At 40.7% G+C, this 23,941-nt stretch overlaps 1 protein-coding gene across 6 annotated transcripts in view; it reads right to left on the bottom strand.

Moving 5' to 3' along the window:
* Positions 1 to 23,312, bottom strand: part of etv4 (ETS variant transcription factor 4) — a 35,729-nt gene extending 12,417 nt beyond the window's left edge. Inside the window, exons 1-6 of one of the 6 annotated variants that reach the window (XM_060939885.1) lie at positions 22,643 to 23,312; positions 21,854 to 21,944; positions 21,590 to 21,637; positions 16,783 to 16,836; positions 2,416 to 2,545; positions 2,157 to 2,285 (exon numbers count right to left, since the gene is read on the bottom strand). In XM_060939885.1, coding sequence (XP_060795868.1) covers positions 2,157 to 2,285; positions 2,416 to 2,545; positions 16,783 to 16,836; positions 21,590 to 21,637; positions 21,854 to 21,944; positions 22,643 to 22,687 — 497 coding nt within the window. In that variant the 5' untranslated portion in view covers positions 22,688 to 23,312. The other 5 variants (XM_060939883.1, XM_060939881.1, XM_060939882.1 and 2 more) reach the window with 5 other exon arrangements.
* Positions 23,313 to 23,941: the final 629 nt, after the last annotated feature.

The raw sequence follows: 23,941 nt of genomic DNA, 5'->3' as shown, positions 1-23,941 counted from the left end.
CCATAAGGGTCACAAATCTGTAGATCGTTTATTTTAGACATATATCTAGTTATCTGTTCATTAGAAAAATGAGCCGTGTAGTCCGTCGATTGAAAATGATCCATTCTGTACACGAGTGCAGCAGTATTCAGCTGTGTTTTTGACCGACAAGTTGGCGGTTGTGTACTTTCCAGTCACGTGACTGCAAGATCTCTATAAAGGTAAATACAGTGTCTTGCAAAAGTATTCATCCCCCTTGGGGTTTGTCCTGTTTTGTTGCATTACAAGCTGGAATTTTAAATGGATTTTTGGAGGGGTTAGCACCATTTGATTTACACAACATGCCTACCACTTTAAAGATGAAAATTGTTGTTTTATTGTGACACAAGCAATAATTAAGATAAAAAAAAAACCAGAAATCTGGAGTGTGCATTTCATATGAAACCCCTAAATAAGAGCTGGTCCAACCAATTCACTTCATAAGTCAAATAATTAGTTGATTAAGATCCACCTGTGTGCAATCAAAGTGTCACATGATCTGTCACATGATGTCTGTATAAATCAACCTGTTCTGGAAGGACCCTGACTCTGTAACACTACTAAGCAAGCAACATGAAAACCAAGGAGCCTTCAAGCAGGTCAGAGACAAAGTTGTGGAGAAGTATAGATCAGGGTTGGGTGATAAAAAATATCCCAAACTTTGAATATCCCAGGGAGCACCATTAAATCCATTATAGCAAAATGGACAGAATATGGCACCACTACAAACCTGAAAAGAGAAGGCTGCTCACCAAAACTCACAGACCTGGCAAGGAGGGCATTAATCAGAGATGCAACAAAGACACCAAAGATAACACTGAAGGAGCTGCAAAGATCCCCAACGGAGATGGGAGTACCTGTCCATAGGACCACTTTAAGCCATACACCCCACAGAACAGGGCTTTCTGGAAGAGTGGCCAGAAAAAAGCCATTGCTTAAGAAAACACATTTGGAGTTTGCCCAACAGCATGTGGCAGACTCCCCAAACACATGCAAGAAGATTCCCTGGTCAAATGAGACTAAAATTGAACTTTTTGGCCATCTTGGGGAAACGCCATGTGTGGCGCAAACCCAACACCCTGAGAACACCATTCTTACAGTGAAACATGGTGGTGGCAGCATCATGCTGTGGGGATATTTTTCATCTGCAGGGACAGGAAAGCTGGTCAGAACTGAAGGAAAGATGGATGGCACTAAATACAGGGCAATTCTGGAGGAAAACCTGTTTGAGTCGGCCAGAGGTTTGAGACTGGGACGAAGGTTCACATTCCAGCAGGACAATGACCCTAAAGATACTGCTAAAGCTACACTGGAGTGGTTTAAAGGGAAACATTTAAATGTCTTGGAATGGCCTAATCAAAGCCCAGACCTCAATCAAATCGAGAGTCTGTGGCATAACTTGAAGATTGCTGTACACCAATGCAGCCTATCTAACTTGAAGGAGTTGGAGCAGTTTTGCCTTGAGGAATGGGCAAAAATCCCAGTGGCTAGATGTGCTAAGCTAACAGAGACATACCCCAAGAGACTTGCAGCTGTAATTGCAGCAAAAGGTGGCTCTACAAAGTATTGCCTTTGGGGGTGAATACCTATGCACACTCCAGATTTCTGTTTTTTCATCTTAATTATTGTTTGTGCCACAGTAAAACAACAATTTGCACCTTTAAAGTGCATGTTGCGTAGGTGCTCACCCCCTAAAAAAATCCATTTTAATTCCAGCTTGTAATGCAACAAAACAGAACAAACACAAAGGGGGATGAATACTTTTGCAAGATACTGTAGTAGTGCTTTGACATCACATTTGGTATGGTACAGCTATTTACTCAAATCCACCACTATCCATCCCCTGCTCAATTGCCTATGTCTGTTTCCAAAAACATAACATACCCATTAGTTTAGGTGAAGTTCTTTTAAATTGTGTGACAGTGATATTTTTCATGGAATGCTTGTGTTAACACAAAACATTAATGACTATAGAAAAATATAGGCTCTTTAAGGTATGAGGTATAAGGTTTATTTGGTGTTATTTGACCAGGCTTGAAGAAATTGACCTAAATGCTGGTGGGCATTACCTAGGATTCATGGGGTAAGTCTGGCCATGGCTGGGGTGTGGCTGACTGGCAGAGGGAGAGTTCATGTACCCTGTTTCAGGTCGGGTGCCCACCAGTGGTTTTGGGGAGTAATGCTGCATGGGGGACATGGGAGTCCCAGGGCAGGAGCTTTTGGGCCCTGCTGCTGATGTTGCTGCTGCTCTCTTCTGTTCATAGGCACTGTTAAGACACACAGCATCACACACCATTCAAAGATGTCAATACAATATAATAATCCAGCTGTCTGGCATTAGCCTATTTGAGAGTGTACTTCCTTTAGCGCAGTCTAAACATATGAACGCCTGCTGACCTGGCGTAAAGGCACTGCTCTCCACTGGGATAGCTGAAGCTCTGCTTATGACTGCAGGACTGGCTGGGGTCTGAGCCCGGGCTCTGAGGCTCCTTCTTAATCTTCACCGGCGGGCTGTGGAATGCCACTGCTGCAACACAGACAAACAGGTTCATTAATATAGCCACATTCCAGTTTGACCCTCTTAAGCTCAAGGAGCAGCCCTAGGACAAATGCTTTTGTCTGCACTGGAAATACCAGACTAGTTCAATGACTTCTCAGACCAAAACAGGACTGGAGACATGTGACACACATGCGTACATGCATTCCAACTCCTGTTTAAGAGCTACAGTACTTAAGTCCTCATTCCTACATCACAGCACACATAAAGACACACAAAACACCTCAGACACTCCTTGTTTCAAGTGCCACATTCATCTTCACTTTCCTATATCAGACGCAACACAGTTATTAACATTTCATTCATCACCACTGGCCTTACAAAACTCTAGTGAAGAAGAAGAAGAAACCTTTATTTTGGACATAATTCATGTGCCAGCCTTTTGTTCATGGTTACAACCCTGAAACTAAGTTGCAACATTACATGTTTTCAGTTTAATAACCTGAGATGCACATATTATAACCCCATTTTCAAAAAAAAACCTTGGGGTGCTTTGTAAAATTTAAATAAAAACAGAATGCAATGATTTGCAAATCATGGAAAGCCTATATTTAATTGAAAATAGTACAAAGACAACATATTAAATGTTGAAAGCAAGAAATTGTATTGGTGTTTGAAAAATATATGCTCATTTTGAATTTGATGCCAGCAACACATGTCAAAAAAGTAGGGACAGGGGCATGTTTACCACTGTGTTGCATCACCTCTACTTTTAACAACACTCTGTAAATATTCGGGAACTGAGGAGGCCAATTCCTTCAGTTTTGAAAGTGAAATGTTGTCCCATTCTTGCCCAATATACAGCTGCTCAACAGTTCCAAATGCTTTCAGTGGATGACAGGTCTGAACTGCAGGCAGGCCAGTTTAGCATGCGCACTCTTACTACAGAGCCATGTAGTTGCAGTACATGCAGACTGCAGTTTTGGCATCGTCTTGCCAAAATAAGCAAGGGCTTTCCTGTAAAAGATGTCATCTGGATGGCAACATGTTGCTCCAAAACCTGTATATATCATTCAGCATTAATGGTGCCTTCCCAGATGTGCAAGCTAAATGAAATATAGGATTTCCATGATTTGCATTCTGTTTTTATTTATATTTTGCACAGCATCCCAACTTTTTTGGAAACAGGATTGTAAGATTCATCACGTATGCTCAATCTCACAACAAACATTTTTGCTCAGAACGCTTGGTCTTACAAAAATGCATTATTCTCTTTAAAACAACATAACCCCCCCAAAATACACTACCGTTCAAAAGTTTGGGGTCACTTTGAAATTTCCTTATTTTTGAAAGAAAAGCACTGTTCTTTTCAATGAAGATCACTTTAAACTAATCAGAAATACACTCTATACATTGCTAATGTGTTAAATGACTATTCTAGCTGCAAATGTCTGGTTTTTGGTGCAATATCTCCATAGGTGTATAGAGGCCCATTTCCAGCAACTGTCACTCCAGTGTTCTAATGGTACAATGTGTTTGCTCATTGCCTCAGGTGGGGTTTACATTAGACCGTATCAGCGGATCATCAGATTAACTTTTTTAAAAACGATTAGCGTGCACACAGCAACGCCAATACACGATTAGCGTGCACTCAGCAACGCCAATACACGGATACGCTAATCACATGACTAATTCGGCACGTAAGTTGAAATGTGTCAGTGCGGCTCATCGCTTCCTCCTCAGTGGCTGCGCTCCAAATCACTCCACCCTGAACAGCGAGTGCCCTCTGGAGGGTGCGCACTCCGGCCTTGCGCAGCTCACAGAGCGCGCGAGTTAAGCGCACAAGCAGTGATTCGGGACTGAGCCGCTGTGCGCAAGTCACTTACCACTTGCAAGTGGAAGGATGGCAAGCCTAAAGACAATCATAACTACACAATGGGCAGTATTTGCATCAGTATTTGCAGTATTTTCATACTTTTATACTCTTTAATGAAAGGTGATACAAGGCGGAAGTCCGCGTCGTTTTTCAGCAGTCGCGTCACATGACCAAGGCCAGCGAATCAGGAAGGTGGATGTCACAGTGACGTTGTCCAATGACGACGCCAGCTAGAGCTCAGCACAGCGTATCCGTGTATTCTCAATGTTTACACAGCACCGGACCAGACACGATCTGGATTGAATACGTGGACCCTGGCGGATTCCCGTTTCCCGGCATTTCCAGGCGTTTTAATGTAAACGGACAGTGCATCCGCAAAGAAAACGAGACAGATACGGTCTAATGTAAACTTGGCTTCAGAAGGCTAATGGATGATTAGAAAACCCTTGTACAATCATGTTAGCATAGCTGAAAACAGTTTAACTCTTTAGAGAAGCTATAAAACTGACCTTCCTTTGAGCAGATTGAGTTTCTGGAGCATCACATTTGTGGGGTCGATTAAATGCTCAAAATGGCCAGAAAAATGTCTCGACTATATTTTCTATTCATTTTACAACTTATGGTGGTAAATAAAAGTGTGACTTTTCATGGAAAACACAAAATTGTCTGGGTGACCCCAAACTTTTGAACGGTAGTGTATAACAAGAATACTCATATTAATTTAAAAAAAAAAAGGATTCCTTAGTTTGCCTAACTATCCAGATTACTCCATAGTGCAGTCATGTAACTTGCTCCCAATGTCTCCTACTGTGATTTGTCATGACTTGCTCAGATTATCTGTGGAAGACTGGTGTCCGTTATATATCAAAAAATGCACGTACAATAAAGGGTTGAACTTTGAGCGCAATAAGCCAACAAGTTTCAGAAAAAGCTTTCCTTGAGTTTTTTTTAGCATTTTATTCAACACTTTTACTTACTTTATTTAAAATAAGACAATACAGTCAACTCTCTGTCGTGCCCCCCCATATCTGTGATGTGACTGATGCTATGATTACCAATTGGTCATCATTTTTGTAAGGAAGGTGGCACATAAAGAATGTGCATTGATTAAAATAATTTGATTATTGTTTATTACTCAATTTAATTGTGTTTTTATTAAAAGAAAAACACTGTAGGATCCCCACAAATAAGTCCCAGAATTCAGACTGTGCACATCTGAGAATCTGCAAACGCAACTACACCTAAAACACAACTAAAAACTCATAGCATCAGCAGTAAACGCCTCCTTATTTATTTATTTCAGTGAGTCATACTGTAAAATATATTAGTATTTGCTTTAGTTTAAATCAACATATAGATATTTTTGCCTGTTAGATCTAAAGCAATGACTATGCAGTTCACTGTTTTGAGGAGGTATATATCATTCACAGGGCTTGAAATTCGCGGTGGTCTGGTCACCTGAGGCGACAATTTGTCATTTGGTGGGTAATTCCTGTCACTAGCCAGCCTGGCTGGCTAGTTGAAAATAAAAAATATATATGAAGCGAAGATTCAGACACATCGTCAACTAAAGCCGCCACATATTAAGCGTGTGCTGTGTCTGTGTTAATCGATGTGTTTATCAGCAGGACGGAAAATACCAAAGAATTCCGAATCATATCGTGTACGAGTCAGGCTGTCGTTTTTTTCACTACTGCACATGCATATAACGCATCTCGTTGAATATCGCGGTAATCACGTGTAGTATTGGACCAGGTGGGTGGAGCACAGAAGCACGGCAGGCCAGAACTGAGTTCTCAATGAACTATTTATTGCTAGTTTTTCAGCCTTTTATCACTTCCCAGCCGCGCGCGCACACACGTGTTCTGGTTGGGGAGAGAGAGCTCCCTTTCTCTGCTCTCCTCTCCTTTTAAAGGGCGCGGTCACTGGGGAAGATACACAAACACAGGTTAATCCCCATCAGGTGCAATGATTCCACGACTTACCTTCCCTGACTCCACCCTCCATTCACAGACCGACACTTGGCCACGCCCCCGCTGCCACATCACATTATCAAATTCAATAGATGTGGCCACATTATCGCCCATTTAAACACGTGTGTTTTTGTTGTTGTTTACATCTACATCTGCCAAAGCCACATTGCGATGTGGAATTTTCTGAAAGGTGTACAGAAACCGCCAGAGACGGGGACAAAGCGACCTCGGTCTGAAGAGGAGAAAAAGGCCGCCGATAAAGCATACGAGAAGGAGAAATGACAAAGGACTTATAAGCAAACGTGGGAGCAGGGTAGGCCTTGGCTGCGATACGATTTTTATGGAATAATTACTTTTTTTCAAGTTGATTCCTAGTCATTCAGTACGTTTACATGCACGTCCAAATCGAGCTACTGTCGGTAATTGAGCAAAGGGTCCCAGCAGGGGTGCCAGAGAAATCCAATCCTACATGCACAAGTCTCATCTCATCTCATTATCTCTAGCCGCTTTATCCTTCTACAGGGTCGCAGGCAAGCTGGAGCCTATCCCAGCTGACTACGGGCAAAAGGCGGGGTACACCCTGGACAAGTCGCCAGGTCATCACAGGGCTGACACGTAGACACAGACAACCATTCACACTCACATTCACACCTACGGTCAATTTAGAGTCACCAGTTAACCTAACCTGCATGTCTTTGGACTGTGGGGGAAACCGGAGCACCCGGAGGAAACCCACGCGGACACGGGGAGAACATGCAAACTCCACACAGAAAGGCCCTCGCCGGCCCCGGGGCTCGAACCCAGGACCTTCTTGCTGTGAGGCGACAGCGCTAACCACTACACATGCACAAGTGAAATCGGGCTATTGTGCAAGGTGCATTGTGCACCCGAGCCACACGTGGCGCTACACGCCCCATCGTGTTGGTACACTTCCGGTTGCCGTCATGAAGAAGAGCTTATAGTGTTGCCAGATACTGCTGACGTATTCCAGCCCAAAACATGTTCAAATCCGCTAAAATGCACTTAAAACCCCCCAATCTGGCAACACTGGTTCCGTGTTCAAGCTGTTAGGCTTGCTCTAACAGACTGTATGGCTACAAACTGTCCGGCGCAGACCACTGTTTTGTAAGACAACTTATTTTGCACAATAATATTTTTCTAAAGTCCAGTTTTTGCTTACAAAAAAATATTTTTTTTTGCTTACAATTTAACTTATGTCTTAATAAACACACAAAAAGTTCAATTGTTTTGTTTTTATTGACATTCTTCAGATGTTGGACATATATTTGTGTGTGTATACACACACACACACACACACACACACACACAAATACAATGACTTCTTTATGTACACAATTCACAGCTATGCAACAGCTGTACGGATGTATTTGGTGATACAGTAAGTGAGCTAAATTTTAACAGTGCAAACAATGCCACAAAAAGAAAAGATTCATGCCGTTGTCATGATTCGTTGTCATGCCGACCGAGGCTGCTGTGTTTCCCTTGTGGTCTCGTCACTCGTCACTTCCGGAAGGGGCAGTGCTGAAGTAAGTAGCTTGAATACGTAGCTCAATAGCGTTTACATGCACTAAGTAGCTCAGCAGAAATTGCATAATCTAGGTTGTGTAGCTCGATTCCGATAAATCAAGTTCGGTTCAATTTCAGCCGAATTAAGGTGTATACATGGCATTTTGAACTTCGATTTCAGTCGAGCAACGGCAGAAATTCGATTCTCTCTATGTGCATGTAAACGCACTGACAATGAAGCTCCTAATGCTTTCTCTCTCACAAATGGTTAAATACAGAAAGCACGTTGGACATATTTTGGGTGCTATAGTCATGATAGTAAGTATATTTGTTTTCAGTATTCATACACCATGTTGCCAAGTTTTCCAATATATTATTATTTGTTGATATTATATTATGGTGCTCTGTGTTGTTCTCATTTATGTATTTAACAACAGTATCAAAATACTCGGGTCTTGAAATAAATACACATTAGTCATGAACAATGGTAACTACTATCTTTTGTGTTATTTTTGACAGAAGTAAAATTCATACATGAACAAATTTTGGCTAGTTGATTTTCTGTTTGGCTAGTTACTTTGGAAGGTAACTAGTCCGGCTGGCTGGTGAAAAAATATATGAATTTCTAGGCCTGATTCATCACAGTTAGCTTGTTAGATTTTTTGCTAACAAGAAAAGCTTAGAGGAATCCATGTTTTTCCCACTTGGTAGCTGGAATGCACAGAGGATGAAATTGATGTAATTCTGAGTTCCAACTTGAACACAGCGTAAGTACTGCTTACATATGATCACATCATTATATAATCATAAAGAAAAGTCAACACGCTGGTGCTAAGGAGGGAAAACATCACTGAAACATTTTGTAACGGTTCTTTTTGGAGCTTGTCAAAGCATGATACTGATGATAAAATAATATTAGTAATAGACCATGCTCAAGTAAATGTACTTTTCATGGCCAGATCCAACAGACAGCCATTGACAGTTAAAATGAACTTGTCAATGGAACAGCCAATGAGCAGGCTCAGCATGCGTGGGGCCTGGGTCTGCGCAGCAGCACAGTACTGCTGTTTATTATTGGAAGGGAGAAGCCACAGCTCTCAGACTGTGCGGTACAGGATGTTTTTCTGGGCCACTCAGGGTAAACGGCAGCAGCTGTGCTCCTCCAGCTGAGCCCCAGCCTGTGTTTATAGCTGTTTATGTGTTGATTGTCGTGGGCGCAAACCTGACCGAACAGGCACGGCTGAAACCTAAGCTCAGGTAATTACACATTACCCCACAAGTACGAAAGAGGAAGAGAGAAAAGGCCTACTCTTACTATAATAATGCAACAAAATTAACAGCCCTCCCACATACATCAGAGAAAGAGAGAGAGAGAGATGTGTGTGTGTGATAGGGAGATGGCACTCATTTATCTCCCATTTTCCCATGCTGGCCAGGGTAACGAGGAAATGTTGGCTTAGGATAGAGCTCAGAATGGATTACAGAGTATTTAAGATGGCTTTTCAGACAGAGAGACGATGGGTTAAGCATTTTAATCCACTCAGCCCATAAAAATGTGCCAGAAAGTCTACAACATTCATAAGACTAACATACCAAGAGACATATTCTGATAGAAATAAACTTATAAATATATTTCAGCATAATCTCTCAAAGCAGTTGAAATTTAAGATGAAAGTTGTTCAGGATTTCAATTGTCCCCCCCCCCCCCCCCCCGTTCTGACACACTGTGTACTCGCGCTTCAGAAAATCAGAAGCAGGATTGTGCGTTAATAAAAATGCATATTAAAAATCATATGCATCAACTGAAAATACATAATAAAAATCTTACAATTATATTCCATTTTGTACCTGTAAAATGTCTAACCATGGCCCATTAATCTAAACAAGTGTCATAGTTGGAAGAAATCCTCAAGAAAATGTAACATTATCAAGATGTTTCCTGCTGCCATTAAACCTGCACTGAGTTTATAGACCAGTGGCAGAAGAGTAAACAGAGATGTGACACTAAAGGTACTTTGTGTTGTACTTTTCCTGTCGTCTTTTGGCAGTAATTTGACAAAAGCAGCCAGTCTCTGGTTTCTCTCTTTTCAATTCATTTAAGAGTTACATCACGTTTCTTCAAATCCACTCATATTTCACAGGTTTTGTTTCTTGCAAGAGAGGAAGGAGGGTCATGAACTTGAATGTGGAGTGTGACATCTGTGTAAAGTGTTTAGATATTCTTGATTGTATACTGTACACAGTGCATGCACTGAATTTGTTGCAGAGTCTGAGTTTATGCATCAGGCTAAATTTTTTTCCCCCAAAACTTGACAGAATCTATCAAGTACACGGACGTCACACTCAGATATGTTTTATTCTTGTGTCCTGAACTCGAATTTATTTTAATTACACATATAACTGACCAACAGCAAATCCTCCCTTTGCTCAGTCTTGATCTTCCAATCTTCCTGTCAAAGTTCCAATCAAACTCAACAGTTGACATGACAATTCTGTCATTACTTAGCATTGACACCTCTCTTCAAGAACCACACATATGTGTGAAAAACCAGTAGCACTGCGAGTAAATGACGAGAGTGTCTATCCATTCAGGATAGCTCTAAAGAGGACCTGGACTTTACATATGTAAATAGCATGCTTCAGAGGAGAGGAACAGGGAGGTGAAGGGGGATGGTCATGGTTGAGTACTTTAGGAAGTGAGGATCATTATGGAAAGCCATTCAGACAACTCCCACCACAAACAAATCTCAGGACCTCGATACCCCCACTCCCACCCCAGACAAAAAGACAGCCACCAGCTGTGACAGATGGAGGCATCGTTGGCTCCTCAAAAAAAGCCTCTGCAGCTCTGACATGTGGATCTGTCTCAACATGCATCCTATTTATGATTGACGGCTAAAAATCCTCCAGTGCTTAGCCTTTTTTTTTTAAATTTGTATACTAGCATCCTGGTGTGTCATTCTCTTACTAGTAGTGTAGTGGGATGTATTGAGAAATTCTAACACCATAGTCTTGTTTATGGTAAGGTGGAATAGAAAGCTAAACTCTACAACTGTTCATTAAAACTTTTCCAAGCCAGTCATATTTTTTCCCTCTGCGCTGAACCTCAACGCCAGTGAAGATCTGGACAGTTTTAAAACATTGTATATTCACGTCAGGAATACTTCCTGCACGTTTTCAGTTCATGACAGCTGAAGATGAGGCCAGCTCCTAAATATCTCAACAGGTACAGTGATTCACCGATTATGGTACGTTTATATCACAGGGACTATAAACACACAGCAGTGAACCAGAGTACAGGCCAGAACATGTGACAGCTGCAGGCTGTAATTTGTTATAGCGAAGGAGCCTGAAAAAAAAAAAAAGACCAAAGGAATAAGTAAACATGGTGTTTGATAAGATATAATTCAGTCCAGCATTTGTAATGGACTGTGACTTTGTGTTTGAAACGATATTCTGGGAGTAAATATTCTTTTCCCCACGTTGGTGTGTTTGATGTATTGTTATGATACAGCCATACATTAGGCTGAGGCGACAGGCTGGCCAGTTCAGATATCTACTTTGCAACTCACTGGGCAGTTCCAGTTAAGAGTGATGAATCAATGAAACCTACCAGTGACTAAATGTGAAAGAAGAGCTTTAAATGATAAATTGGATGTATTGATTTTTGGTATCCCACTTAACACAGCGACCCCACTGTTTTCTCTGGTAACAGTGGCTGTCGAAGCCTATACACCAGGCTGCGAATATAATGGGGATGCGAGAGTGTTACGGATGACAATCACAGCTGTCACAACTCATCTAAGCAAAACACTTTCAGTGGAAGGACGGCGACTTGCCAAGATGAGGGCTTTGCTATGAACAGAAGATTTGAAGCATATTGTTCACCATGCTGTTCGCTAGATTGGGGCTTGAGAAATACTTCAAAAATGAGTCAAGCACTGGCAGAAAAACCTCTATTTCAAGGTTGGGGTCTGGAAACCTTGTTTGATTTTACTTAGGGTTTTTTTGTGTATTCGGTCTGTTTTTGTATGTAACTCAATCTTCGACAACATAATCAGTGGAAAAGTCGAGTAAAGAGAGAGGGACAAAGAAAATGAGTGGGCTTCAGAGCTTTTAGGGAAACAAGTCTGCCATTTCTACAAAGCACAGGAACATGTGCTGGACATGTGGTGCTCAGGTCAACAAGCAGAAAGAGAACTCATCTCTCAGTCAGAGAGAGCACACGATCTGGCTCACCTTTAAACCGTGCACTGCTTTCTTCTCCACCACAAGCTTTGTATATCACTCTGACTGCTCTGCTGATACTGAGGTTCTCACTGAGAACAGTACCATATTGTATATGCCATGGGCTATATATACATAAAAATAACTGAAGTAGAAAAGAGCAAGCAGTACTTGCAAAATTCAACATCAAAACATCCCTCAGTCACTAAACTCACTTTTTTCTTTGGTAAGAAAGTTATTAAATTAATGTCACAAGCAATATATGTGAAAGTAAATCGATGCAATGTCACAGCAATTACGTATGTGGACACGGGTTTAACAGTCACCGTGTGCATGTGACGAGAGTGATGCATGTTGCCAAACTCAACAGTTTCACTTCCCTTTACAGAGGATGAATGAGCCAGATGGACTTGGTTTATTAGAATACAGAAGTTTTTCCATCACCAACCCATATGTACTCATTAAAATATGAATAAAAATAAATATGGGAAATGTTTAACCATTTTAGAAGAATACATAGATGAAACAGAAAAAAAAACAAGAACCAGAAAGTTAGTGCGGAATGATGTAATCTTATGCAGCATGGGTGTTGTAATGGATGGATGTCCATGTGTGTGTGTGAGAGAGAGAGAGAGAAATAAAATGTGTGAAGATGTATGTAGAAGGAGTAATTAATCTCCCTTCCCCCTATCCCAAAGCTGTCCTCTTTAAATGTTTAATGCACTTATTGATTTCTCTCTCATTGCAGAAATTATATAATGAACCACACGGTACAGAGATCCATTCAGAGCAGTGCTGTATGGCAGAGAAAAATGGTCTCCTTATCTCCTGAGGGAGATAACACATGCCCATCGAATTCCTGTCAAACTCATGAGAAATGCATTTCTACCAAGACCCCACTCACCCTCTCTTCCAGTCTGGATTGAAGTCTTAATTATAATAGTTTGCATAACATAGACACTCAGGCTGATTCCTCCTGCCTCTCATCTACACTTAAGATCGACTGATCCATCATTGCTTTCCCAATATATGACCTGGCCTGTGTCAGCAGAAATGCGAAGACCTGCCTAAATAAATAGGAAGGACAAAACCGAGTCAGAGGAATGATCCCATCTGGATTTCAGCACACTTAGGAAAAACCTGTCCATCATCTGCATCACTGTGACCCGTCAAAATCCAGAAATACAGTTTCCACATGGTGGTTGTGACAGTGGTTTGATTCCCCAGCAAAGGCCTCCTGTTCTCCTCACTCCTCTCCCGTGTGTTGTTAGATATACGGCCGCCTTGTTATCATTAGTACTCCCCCACCATTTCTTTTTTTTTTCTTTCAGCAGCAGAAAGGAGGGGAACAGGAGGGGGTGAGCAGACGACGTCCTGGGCTGGTTTGGGTTTTGCATTCTCCTCGCTTTGTGCCCTCCCTTCCTCCATCCCTCTCCTTCTGGCCCAGTGAACGAACACACACACACACACACACACACACACACACACACACACACTCTCCATTCAGCATGCTATACAGCATGTGATAAATATATGCTTTTTTTTTTAGCCAAATATGGAGATTACAGTTTATGGTTTCTAGCGTAAGCAATTTTTTTAGTTTCTTCTTTCGAGCCATTTAACTTGTACACTGGCAAAAACAGTAACTAGAAACATATTAGTTACTTTTTAGTGTAAAACAAAAGGATAACAAAAGGAAAGAAGGAAGAAAGGAAAGCATAAAAGAAGAAAGAAAGCATTATTTTCTTTCGGTCACTACTTTTTTGGGGCAGCTGGATTTGTGAATGGTGATCCCAATGTCCCTCAGTGTGCTGCCTCAGCCAGTCCACCACACAACTAGCTCATTCATACAAATGTAGGGCTTAAGCGTGTATCGTGTCTGTGTGTGTGCGTGTGTCGGTGTGTGTTCGTGTGCCTGCAAATGAGTTGTTTCTCTGCAAAAAGTAAGGGAAGTGAGGGTGGGGGGAATGGACCTGCCCTCTCTACAGGATAGGACGGGTGCTTTCTGCGCATTTCTGGCAGTTGTGAGGATGTTTTTGAAGACTTGTTGCATAGCAGCTCTATTTTGGAAAGTTGAAAGCCTTCTAGCAGTACACTGTATTTTCTTAGAGGAGGAACAAGGGGGATCCTACAACAGGTAGCTTCACTGACATGACAAATACTACAAGAAAGCAAATAAAGGCAGCAATATTTTATACAGTACAGAAACAAAAAAAAAGCACAAGTACCGTATTCAGAGAACTGTGCTCACTGCATTGACCAAATCCTCACAGTCCTTCTCTCCATGATTCCATTTTGATCAAACTCTTCTTTGCAAATCTAGATTTATAGCCACAACTACCTATATAATTACTCCAAGGCACAAAACCAAACAATCAGCCCACACAACACTGCAGTTGCAGGATTAGATCACATCTTGGAACATTCAGAGAGAGAGAGAGAGAGATTTTCACATTTCAGCTTGGTAGAGAAACAGGAAAAGGGAGGGGTTAAACCTCCATTCAGAAAAAGTAACCGTGAGGGTGGAGCCTGCTGTAGGACATTTTCATGAATGGAGAGTGTCGTCTCTGACTGATGAGTTTTAAAGCCTTATTTTCATAAACACCAGGATTATACTGTAGTCCAAATAGAGGTTAGAAAATGATTTTGACAATGAATATTAAGATATCAGTACTAATAATAACTAACAAGACCTAACTTCTTTGACTTATCTGATCCTACATACCATCAGTCAAATGGAGTATAACATGAAAAAAAATCTTGGTATACAAATACTTCATATGTCGTTTCAAAAATAAACCATGTGGAAACTTGTATAGCTTTGGTCCTACACTCCTGAGTTCTAGCACGGCTCTAAAAGGAGATTTGCTGGTAAATTTGCTGGTAGATTTTCTGGTAAATTGCTCTCTACAGACCCAGTCACTGGAATGTGCATCTGGAATAAACAAGTGTACACTAGTGCAGCAAGCCACAAATTTGGAACACCAATATTGTCTTTTAAAGGATAACTTTCATCTGCTTTGGAGTTCGTTCCAGAACACAACAGCAAGAGGTCAAAGATGCTTCATAACAAGGCATGGATAAAGCTCGCATGAAGAAACATAGAAAATTGGGAAGAAATGGGGACATTTTTTTTTCTTTCCCAGCAGTGTGAGGGTATTACACAAGAGCATGCCCTGCACAGAAAAAAAGAACATTCCAGCTTTCTCAGTGAACTCTGTGATCACAGTTTCTCAGTTACATTCCGATAGCAACAACGTGAATGAATGAAAAAGAAAATAAATCTATGATTTAATCAAAGAGTGTTTTAGCTTTTGATGTGTTTACAGATAAACAGATAATGAGACTTCCCAAAAAGATAGGGCTTAAACGTCAGAATACCTTCTGCCACATATGTCACCTAGAGTATTACCATACTGTGTACAGTTTCATATCTCAAACTGGTTTCAATATTATCTCCACCACAGTGAACATAAAAATGAGAGAACCCAAGTTTATGTTCATGGTCGCTGTCAATTATAGCCCTCTTTTCTGAGTGAACACAGACTGCCAAGCATACACATGTTATTACTGCATTGTTTGAGTACGAAAGGGTGGGTGGAGCTGTCAATCAAAGCTTTGCTCCACTTAGTTACTATGACGGGACTGTCAAGCTGAGCTTCCACTGCCTTCACGATTAGCCTTCACTGACACACCACACTGTGGCAATTGGTTCTGCCCTTAAAGGGGTTAAGTAGACATGACCCCTCAATGCCCCAGAGTTCATCTCCACTTCCTCCTTCCAATTGTGGGACAACAGAAAAAAACAATATGTTGTAGGAGCATCTGTCACCACAGGTCAGGTGCATGATGGGGTTAAATCGCAATGTTTGCAGATACCAAATCTGAGCTCACAGGACACTAAGATTCGGTGCTCAATCCTTTACTGAGCCACAGTTCAAGTTACAATTTCTGTTACAGGAAAAAAAATAAAAGGCTATTTGTGTGACTCATGGCTTGAACTGTATAACCTCTAAAAAAAATGCCAGCAGTGTTTCCACAACAGGACTTGCAGACTTGCCAATGTGGTAAAGGCCCAACCCATCAGTCTGTGAATGGCTTTGACAAAAGGTCCAGGAGAACTATTTACAGAGTGCACACCCCTCCACAAAACCTGGCACGCCATTGTGCGGAGACACAACAAAAAAGGAAACCAGCTAAAAAGGCAGCCTTGGTGTTGTGCGGTGCAGGAATTTGCTTTCCCATTTACACCTCTGACAGATACAAAAGGGAATCTTTGTGTGCAACCTCTGAATGATCTTTTACCGGTTTCCTGAGCTGTTCAATTGGGCCTTTGAAGCACATGCAAATGGAAGGTGCTCTTTAATACAAGCATCCATATGTATATGCGAGAGTAGCAGATCATGGGTAAAGTGTTTCTCACAGTGGTTCTTATGGAGAGGGTGCTATTATATTGCTGATAAACACAACAACCACACCTCAGCCTCAAGCAGTTTCTGAATCAGTCACTCCCAGTCTCTCAATGCAGAGTACTAACGTTCTCTCTTCTTGTTTTTTTTTCCATCCCCACCTCCCCTCATCTCGTCATAGCAATACAAATCTACCCTTTTATTGCATTTACATACTGCCAAAGGTTAGCAAAGTCTAAAGGAGGGTTTACTTACAGTTTTCTGAGATGAAGTCAGGAACAAATTGCTCATCACTGTCAGGTACTTGAGCTGTAGTTTAAGGAGAAATAGAAAATAAACAAAAGACATGCTTAGTACCTGGACTTAAACTTTCAAGATATATTACCAAGAAGAGGACACATTACAAAAGACAAACATGGAATTGTGAGACTGAGAATGTTATGGCTCTCCAAATTATTTCGTAATGCATTGTCCTTACAATGCAGGTGGAGGACCAGAGCCATAATTTGTCTCTACACAGAGCCATTTGTTGAGTATGAGCAGTACTCTTAGCTGAAGAATAGACTAAGTGTGTCCATTAGGCTGGCCCGTCTCTCTCTTCATCTTCATCTGAGTGAAACCTGAGTTACTGCCTCTGGACAGCCATGTGACCTTCAACTCTACTTTCCTCTACGCCAGCACTTTTTCATCAGCGGCAGATCAATACCTCAGTTGAATGGTGTGTGTGCATGCGTGTGAATAGTTTGATTACTACTCAAGTCCATCAAATGTACAGAACACCGTGTTTCTTCTTCCAAAACTTTATATTTTTGTGACAGGAGTAATAAAGATACTAATGGGAAAATGGTGGATTTCAGTCGGTTGTTATTTGGTCACGAGACATCACATCCTATTTTGGTTTTAGTCATATTGTAATATACATATATAATTCACTAATCAGGGAAGCTACATTTGGCTGTCTGTAGTAGTTTATCATTTGTAGACATTCAGAAGCTGTCGTGCTCTGTGTCGCTGACTGACAGTCATGCTCTTGCAGCTTATTGAACCAAACTGATAGTGGATCAATACTGGAGCATAGGAACTGATGGCCAAGCTGCCTAACACCATCTGTCTCAGTCAGCATCATAGTGTTGGTCTTGTGCAGCTGATGGATTTTCAGAGCTGTACGATGTAGCTAATGTATGGGCAAATCTCATTCAGTGTGTCTTCAAGCAAAATAAGAAGTGAAGAGATGTGCTGAGCTTGTGTTCATGTCTAATGTCTCACTCTGCTCACGCCCACACTGAGACATTTCTCTGACACTGTTGATGCGGTCAGTTCAATGAAGGGATTCTGGACTTCATCACTTGCTTTAAGCCCTACGAAGGCTGACTCTTAAGGCCAGTTAAGAAGTGGTGAAAGAGAGAAGCTTTACAATGGAAAATTTTTTCATGCGATTGCAATGGCATAAGAGATTACAGCCTTTATTTCAAATAATTACCAAATTCTTGCAGTAGAAACTGTACATATTATTAGCGAGCATGCAAAATGTTTACTTTAGTAGAAGAAAAAGCAACATCCATAAATGAGAATATCAGCGATCCTCAAATTTCTAAGTCTTATCTTGCATAATGATATTTTCTTTTTTTTTTAAACGAATGGCCACAAAATGTATCAGTGGCAGTCTGCAGTAGTGCAAAGTTTGCATTTCATGAACTTGCAAAAGAAAATGCTGGATCAATAATGGATCATTATTTCAAGTACAGTATAGAGAATTGTCTAAAATAGTTCTGGCTCCACATCGCAAACCGACCTTCTTCAATCACATTTATACCAGCTCTAGAACAGCAACTGGAGTCTTTCCATGACTTGGATGACTTTTCTGAATAATGACTGTGTTCTTTTTACTGGGACAAAATCATCATTCATGCTGATTTACTTTTTGCCAATTAGGAATCTGAATAGATGCGAGCTGCAGACATACTTGTTATGCAAAATAATCTTTTGTGGTTGCAGGTGCACCATTGCCATTATCACAGTCTACTTGCCTTTATCTGGACACAACGTACTCATTTACTCTCCAGTAAGTCTGAAAGAGGAATGGGGGAGACGGCGAGTTCCAGCCAGTGGCCCTCTGTTGACACGAAGCCCAGGTAGCACAAAGACTAGGTCTTACATTCAGCCAGAATTTATTCAGAATAAATGTAATAAACCAGATCTGACTGTGGTAGTGACGGCTGTTGTATTGCCCCTGCTTTGTTATAACGGCTGTTAGCCATCGTCAATATCATAAAACACGATTTTAAAAAATGACAACCCTTATTAGGACAATAAAAAGGTTTCCAGAATTTTATGTTGTTTTTGCTTTCAGATGAATGTAAATTTGCGGTAAGGCATGACATTTACAGTCACTGCTGCCACAGTTTGCGACAATGTCTGTTGTTAAAAGCGCTGTACAAATAAACTTAACTTGAGTTATCCACACCACAAAGACGAGCAAGTCAATGTTACAAACTTGTACAGTAACCATCTCCATTAATCTACCAGACAAGGGATCGTATTGATCAAGTGCAACTGTACTAAAGTTCAGGTGCTATTATACTGTATTACAAAATGTCTTAAATATGCCATTTTATGCAATTTAAAATTCTACACAGCTAAATATACAGTAAAAGCTGATTTTCCTGGACTACTGCCTTTTACTTTCCGTTAAAAAGAAATAGTTAATCACACATACAGCACACGTACTGTAAGAAAGAGAAGACTGACTGTCTTACAGGCCTCATGCCATCTTTCCTTTCTTCTTAGCCAGCAGAATATAAACACAACAACTAAACAAGCAATACCGAAACTAAAGATTATTCTACCACATCCTGTTTGACAAAAATTGTGAAGAGTTCTCCTTTGAGCCTGTTCAGATAAATTACATTAATTTCCGACATATTGCTCCATCCTACTGCTATAGTGTAATTCTATTAGACGCACTCAAGTTTTCTTCTTTTCTGCCCCGAGGAGGAGCACAAAGCTGTTTTTCATGAGTCATAGCCAATATCTGGTCTTCCAGATCAAACAATAAATCATTCAAGCTAGTTTCAACATGCCTGAAAAAGAACACATGCAATAAGTGTAAAGCAAAAAAAAAAAAAAAAACATTAAGAATAGTTTGGCCGTCAGTGCCTCTGGCTCACTAGTTTCTGAAGCTGAACCGAATTCTAACCCAATCTGCCTCTCTGCTTTTCTCTCTGTGGATGTGTACATGTGTGTCTTGAGTCAGTTCGCTTCCAGGAACGTCTTGCCGAAGACATAGAAATGCAAGTCAGCACAAGACTGGAAGTGTCTCTATGCAAGCATGGAGACATGTTTCCTTCTTCTCTGAGGGAGGCTGAATTACTTTGTTTTTTTAGTCAGGCAGATCCTGGGCGGAGCCAGGAGGTTTTTTTTGTAAAGAGTAAAGGGTAATGACAAGACTCAACAAGCTTCTCCATTCACAAATTTCTTGACCTCATTCTCGCTCTTCTTCTCACCCTTTGAGAAAAAGCCCTAATGCTGCTGTTTTTACAGTATGGTGAATCATCCACAACCACAATCACCTGATAATAAGCTGTTCAACTAATCCAGTTGGGAAAAAAAACAAACAAACAGAATCGCTCTGAGAGGGGTAACAGACACAAGAAATCCCTACTACCCTTTTTGTCATCTTCTAAAGAACTTTAATCAGTGTGTTAATTCTGGATATGTTCAGTGTATTGTATACTGCATATATTTAAACTCTTCCACTGAGTCCTGATGGTGTGAATTATATTAGATTATTTTTATGTTCCCTGTCTCTCTTGCTTAAATTATATGCCCACTTCACAGTTAGATTCTGTTTTATAATTCACGTTTGTAGATCTCCCTCTCTGATTATTATATAATGACCTTGATATGTTACTACATCTTATCTTATTTCACCTAAAACTGGCTGCGCTTTGAGCAGAATCGAGAGAAGATAAATACAAGACTCCATAAATTAAATGCTTTTCCTCATAATAACAGAAAGTGAAAGAAAATATGGTAGGAAGGAACTGGGAGGCACAAGTCGCATAAAGCACAGTCAGTTAAAAATCCAGAGATTTCCTATTTCAAAGCCCTGAGCATTAATCACTCCAAGCATTAATTACAGCTTCACTTTGACATGTGGGCATTGACCTTGAACTACAATAGCACACTGTCTGTGTCCCCTTCACAACCCCTTTTCTTCATGTAAATAAGCTGTCCTGAAGAACCTGATATTTTCACATTAAAACAAAGTTCGGTTTGTTCTTTTTGCAGTATTTTGACATCGAACTCTACATTCACAAAGTTAAAGTTCATGGATGATGTCCATACCTTTTTATATAGTGAAAATGACCCTTTAGGTAATTTTGTACGCATTCATAAAACACAGGGTCAAAAAAAAAGCATCTGTTCTTTCAAAATAAAAAGTGTCGGAGAAGTTATGAACAAAACTAATAAATCTGTTGACAAAGTGTTAATTCTGTTAACATCCAGTGGTGTTCATCATTAACCCGAAAACTGTAAACTGTTTCTGCTAAGCCACATTTCACCCATTTGTCTCCTGACCATCCAGCTGCCGTGCTATTTACTGTATTTGCATTAACTGTAAGCATCCACTACCTACAAGATTTACCAAATGTCCAAACGGTATCCATGTCTAAGTATACCAGATATTTTATAATAAGAAAAACAGCTTTAAACCCTATGTAGAACTAAGCATTCATTAAACATTACCAATTGTCCATTAATAATGAAATAAGCTGGATAAAATGTAATATGGCATCAGATTCATACCTGAGTTAAAATCTTATTTTCTCTCAGATAAAACAGACACTAGACACTGGCCAAGAGTCAAGGAGATCATGTTTCAATCTATGTTGAACTATCCAGCCATTCATCTAATCAAAGGAGCCATTCCGCCTTGGTATATAATTAATCCCTTCTTTGCCCAAAAGCAAACAGACACAGCAATACCCAGGTTATCGGACAATTCCTAATTGCAAGCAAAAGCAATAGATATGATACACAAAGAAAATGCTGATCTCACCTTCTGTGAGCCATGTCTCCTGAAGCTGACTTAAATCTTGAAAGAGATCTACAGGGTGTAAAAAACAAAAACATATATCAGGACTCTGGAGTAGACTCTTCAACGTGAGAGGACTCTTTTAAAAGTGACTTGATTATTGTTGAGATACTGTTAATATTTTTTTTTGGGGGGGGGGGGGGGGGATAAAACAAATATATGTACTTCCTGAGTCTAATGCTCAAATAAAGGCCACAGTAAGTTTCCTGAACTTGCTTGCTACTTTACCTTCAGATTCCTGAGGGGGTAATTCGGTGTCCATGTATTTCCTTTTTGCTGCCACCAACAGTCTATTTAGGGGCCCATTTCCTTGCGACCTCTGGAAAACACCAGGAATATTATGCAAGCGGAAATATATAGACATGCGGAGAAAAAAAAAATTAATTGTCATTAGGGTAAAAAACATGACGGCCAGATTGTACTTGTAGACAAACGTGCAACATTTGAATGCAGTACATAATCCTTTACATACCAGGTACTGAATTTTGGACTCTGCCATAATGTAGGATGTACTGATACCCAAATTGATTCCTATTAGGTAGACCCTGAAGTGCTTTCCACAGCAATAGCACCAAGAATTAATGTCTAAGAGTCCAGTCCAAAATGAGTCAGGTCAATTATTATTTAATTGAGTCCATTCCTGTAGTTCAGAGACCCCTGAATACTGAATACTGACCATCACGGAGCTAGGAAAGAGACAGCTTCTCTGGAGAGTCGTCATCAAGCACACGCACCATTATTCCACTTATAAACAACAACTTTTTTTTGGAAGAAATTGCAACACTTAAGCTCGAACTGTACACAAAACAAACAGCACATTCCAAAAAGATGATAATTAATACGTAATAAACAAAGTTTCAGGGAGTTATTTAGGTTCAAACTCGGAGCAGTTTTCCATCGCAGTGCTGCGTAGAGCTCAGAGACAAGCACAAAAAGGAGAGCAGCAGCAGCAGCAACAGCAGCAGCAGCAGCAGCAGTGCATTCCCCAAAGCTTTACGCTCATAAAGACGTACTTACATTTGCTAAAGTGTAAGGCACTTGCTGATCTAAATATCCATCCATGTTACAGTCCGTGTGTTAACCGTTCGAGCTCATTAAGGCTGTGTGGAGCAGAATCAGGGCAGCCTGCACCAAGAGAAGGCAGTGGGACACACACACACACACACACACACACACACACACACACCGCGCGCGCGCGCGCGCACAGACAGCGGGAGTTGTGAATGGGGCGTCCAGAAGGCTGCATGCGTAATGAGCTCCATTCACAAAAACACACTCTCTCTCTCACACACATCACTTGCAAACCCTAGCCTAGTTAGCTTAGCGGCATGCAGCCAGGTAACAAACATATCACGCTTCTGTTAAAGCAAAGCTCACATCAGCCCACGCACTTTTTCTGCATTTTTTTTTAGACTGTGGTGCTGTGGCAGGCGTGCAGAAGGATAATCCTGTTCACTATCACAACTCAGAACACAGTGGAAACTTCCCTAACCTGTTTATATTTAAGTGTGAATGCAAAGCGTGCCTCGATGTGATTCCATTTACATGATGTAAACCTAACAGTCTGAGCCTTTTATTTACAGGTCTGGATGGCACACATAACGCAATGAAAAACTTTTTACTCTTTTCTTTACTGTTGATTTCGATAGAAGCTACTTCTCTCTGCCTGTTCGGATGTCCGCTCAGTCCTAAAGCTTCCTGATTGGTGAATTTCCTCTTTCAAGAGCTCAGATTTCTCTCTTTGTCCTAATGAATGGTCTTACTTATGAATGAAACCTCAAGTCCTTCGTTTGCACCAATCAGATTCGAAACTGTACCAAAGCCTAGCAACGTGGAGGCGGGGGCTGCATCTAGCTGACCAATCACCGATCGAGAACCCAAGAGTTTTCCTTCTAGATCTTTTGCAGTTGTTTTTCATTCACAAAAAGGAAGGAGAAAGTGGAGGGAGGAGGGAGGAAAAAAAAACTCCATTCATAAAATCTTGTCCTGGCATGAATGTACTGAGTTGTTTTCGCTCTATTAACAACAGACACGGCTGGGGAAAAAAAAAAAAACAGCACGAAGTCCCTCTTCATCAAGCCTGCACTGTATTAACTAATCTGAACACTGTTGATGTACTGAAAAGAGCTTAGTGCCAATAGATTAATATAGCTCATTTCAAATAAAATAAACTTTTCAAATGACATTTAGCCTTTTTAGCCTGGTTTTTAATCAGCTCAAGCTGCGTCGAAAGAAATGTTTACAAGATGTGTTTCTTCTCAACCATTCCTGAAACCATTTTGTGTTTTTGCAGGATTTCTACTTTATATTTGCTCA

The sequence above is a fragment of the Neoarius graeffei genome, chromosome 14 (genome assembly GCF_027579695.1).
Source record: "Neoarius graeffei isolate fNeoGra1 chromosome 14, fNeoGra1.pri, whole genome shotgun sequence".
Taxonomy (NCBI): Eukaryota; Metazoa; Chordata; class Actinopteri; order Siluriformes; family Ariidae; genus Neoarius; species Neoarius graeffei.
The sequence above is the reverse complement of the archived record's forward strand: the minus strand, read 5'-3'. Positions and strand labels throughout refer to the sequence as shown.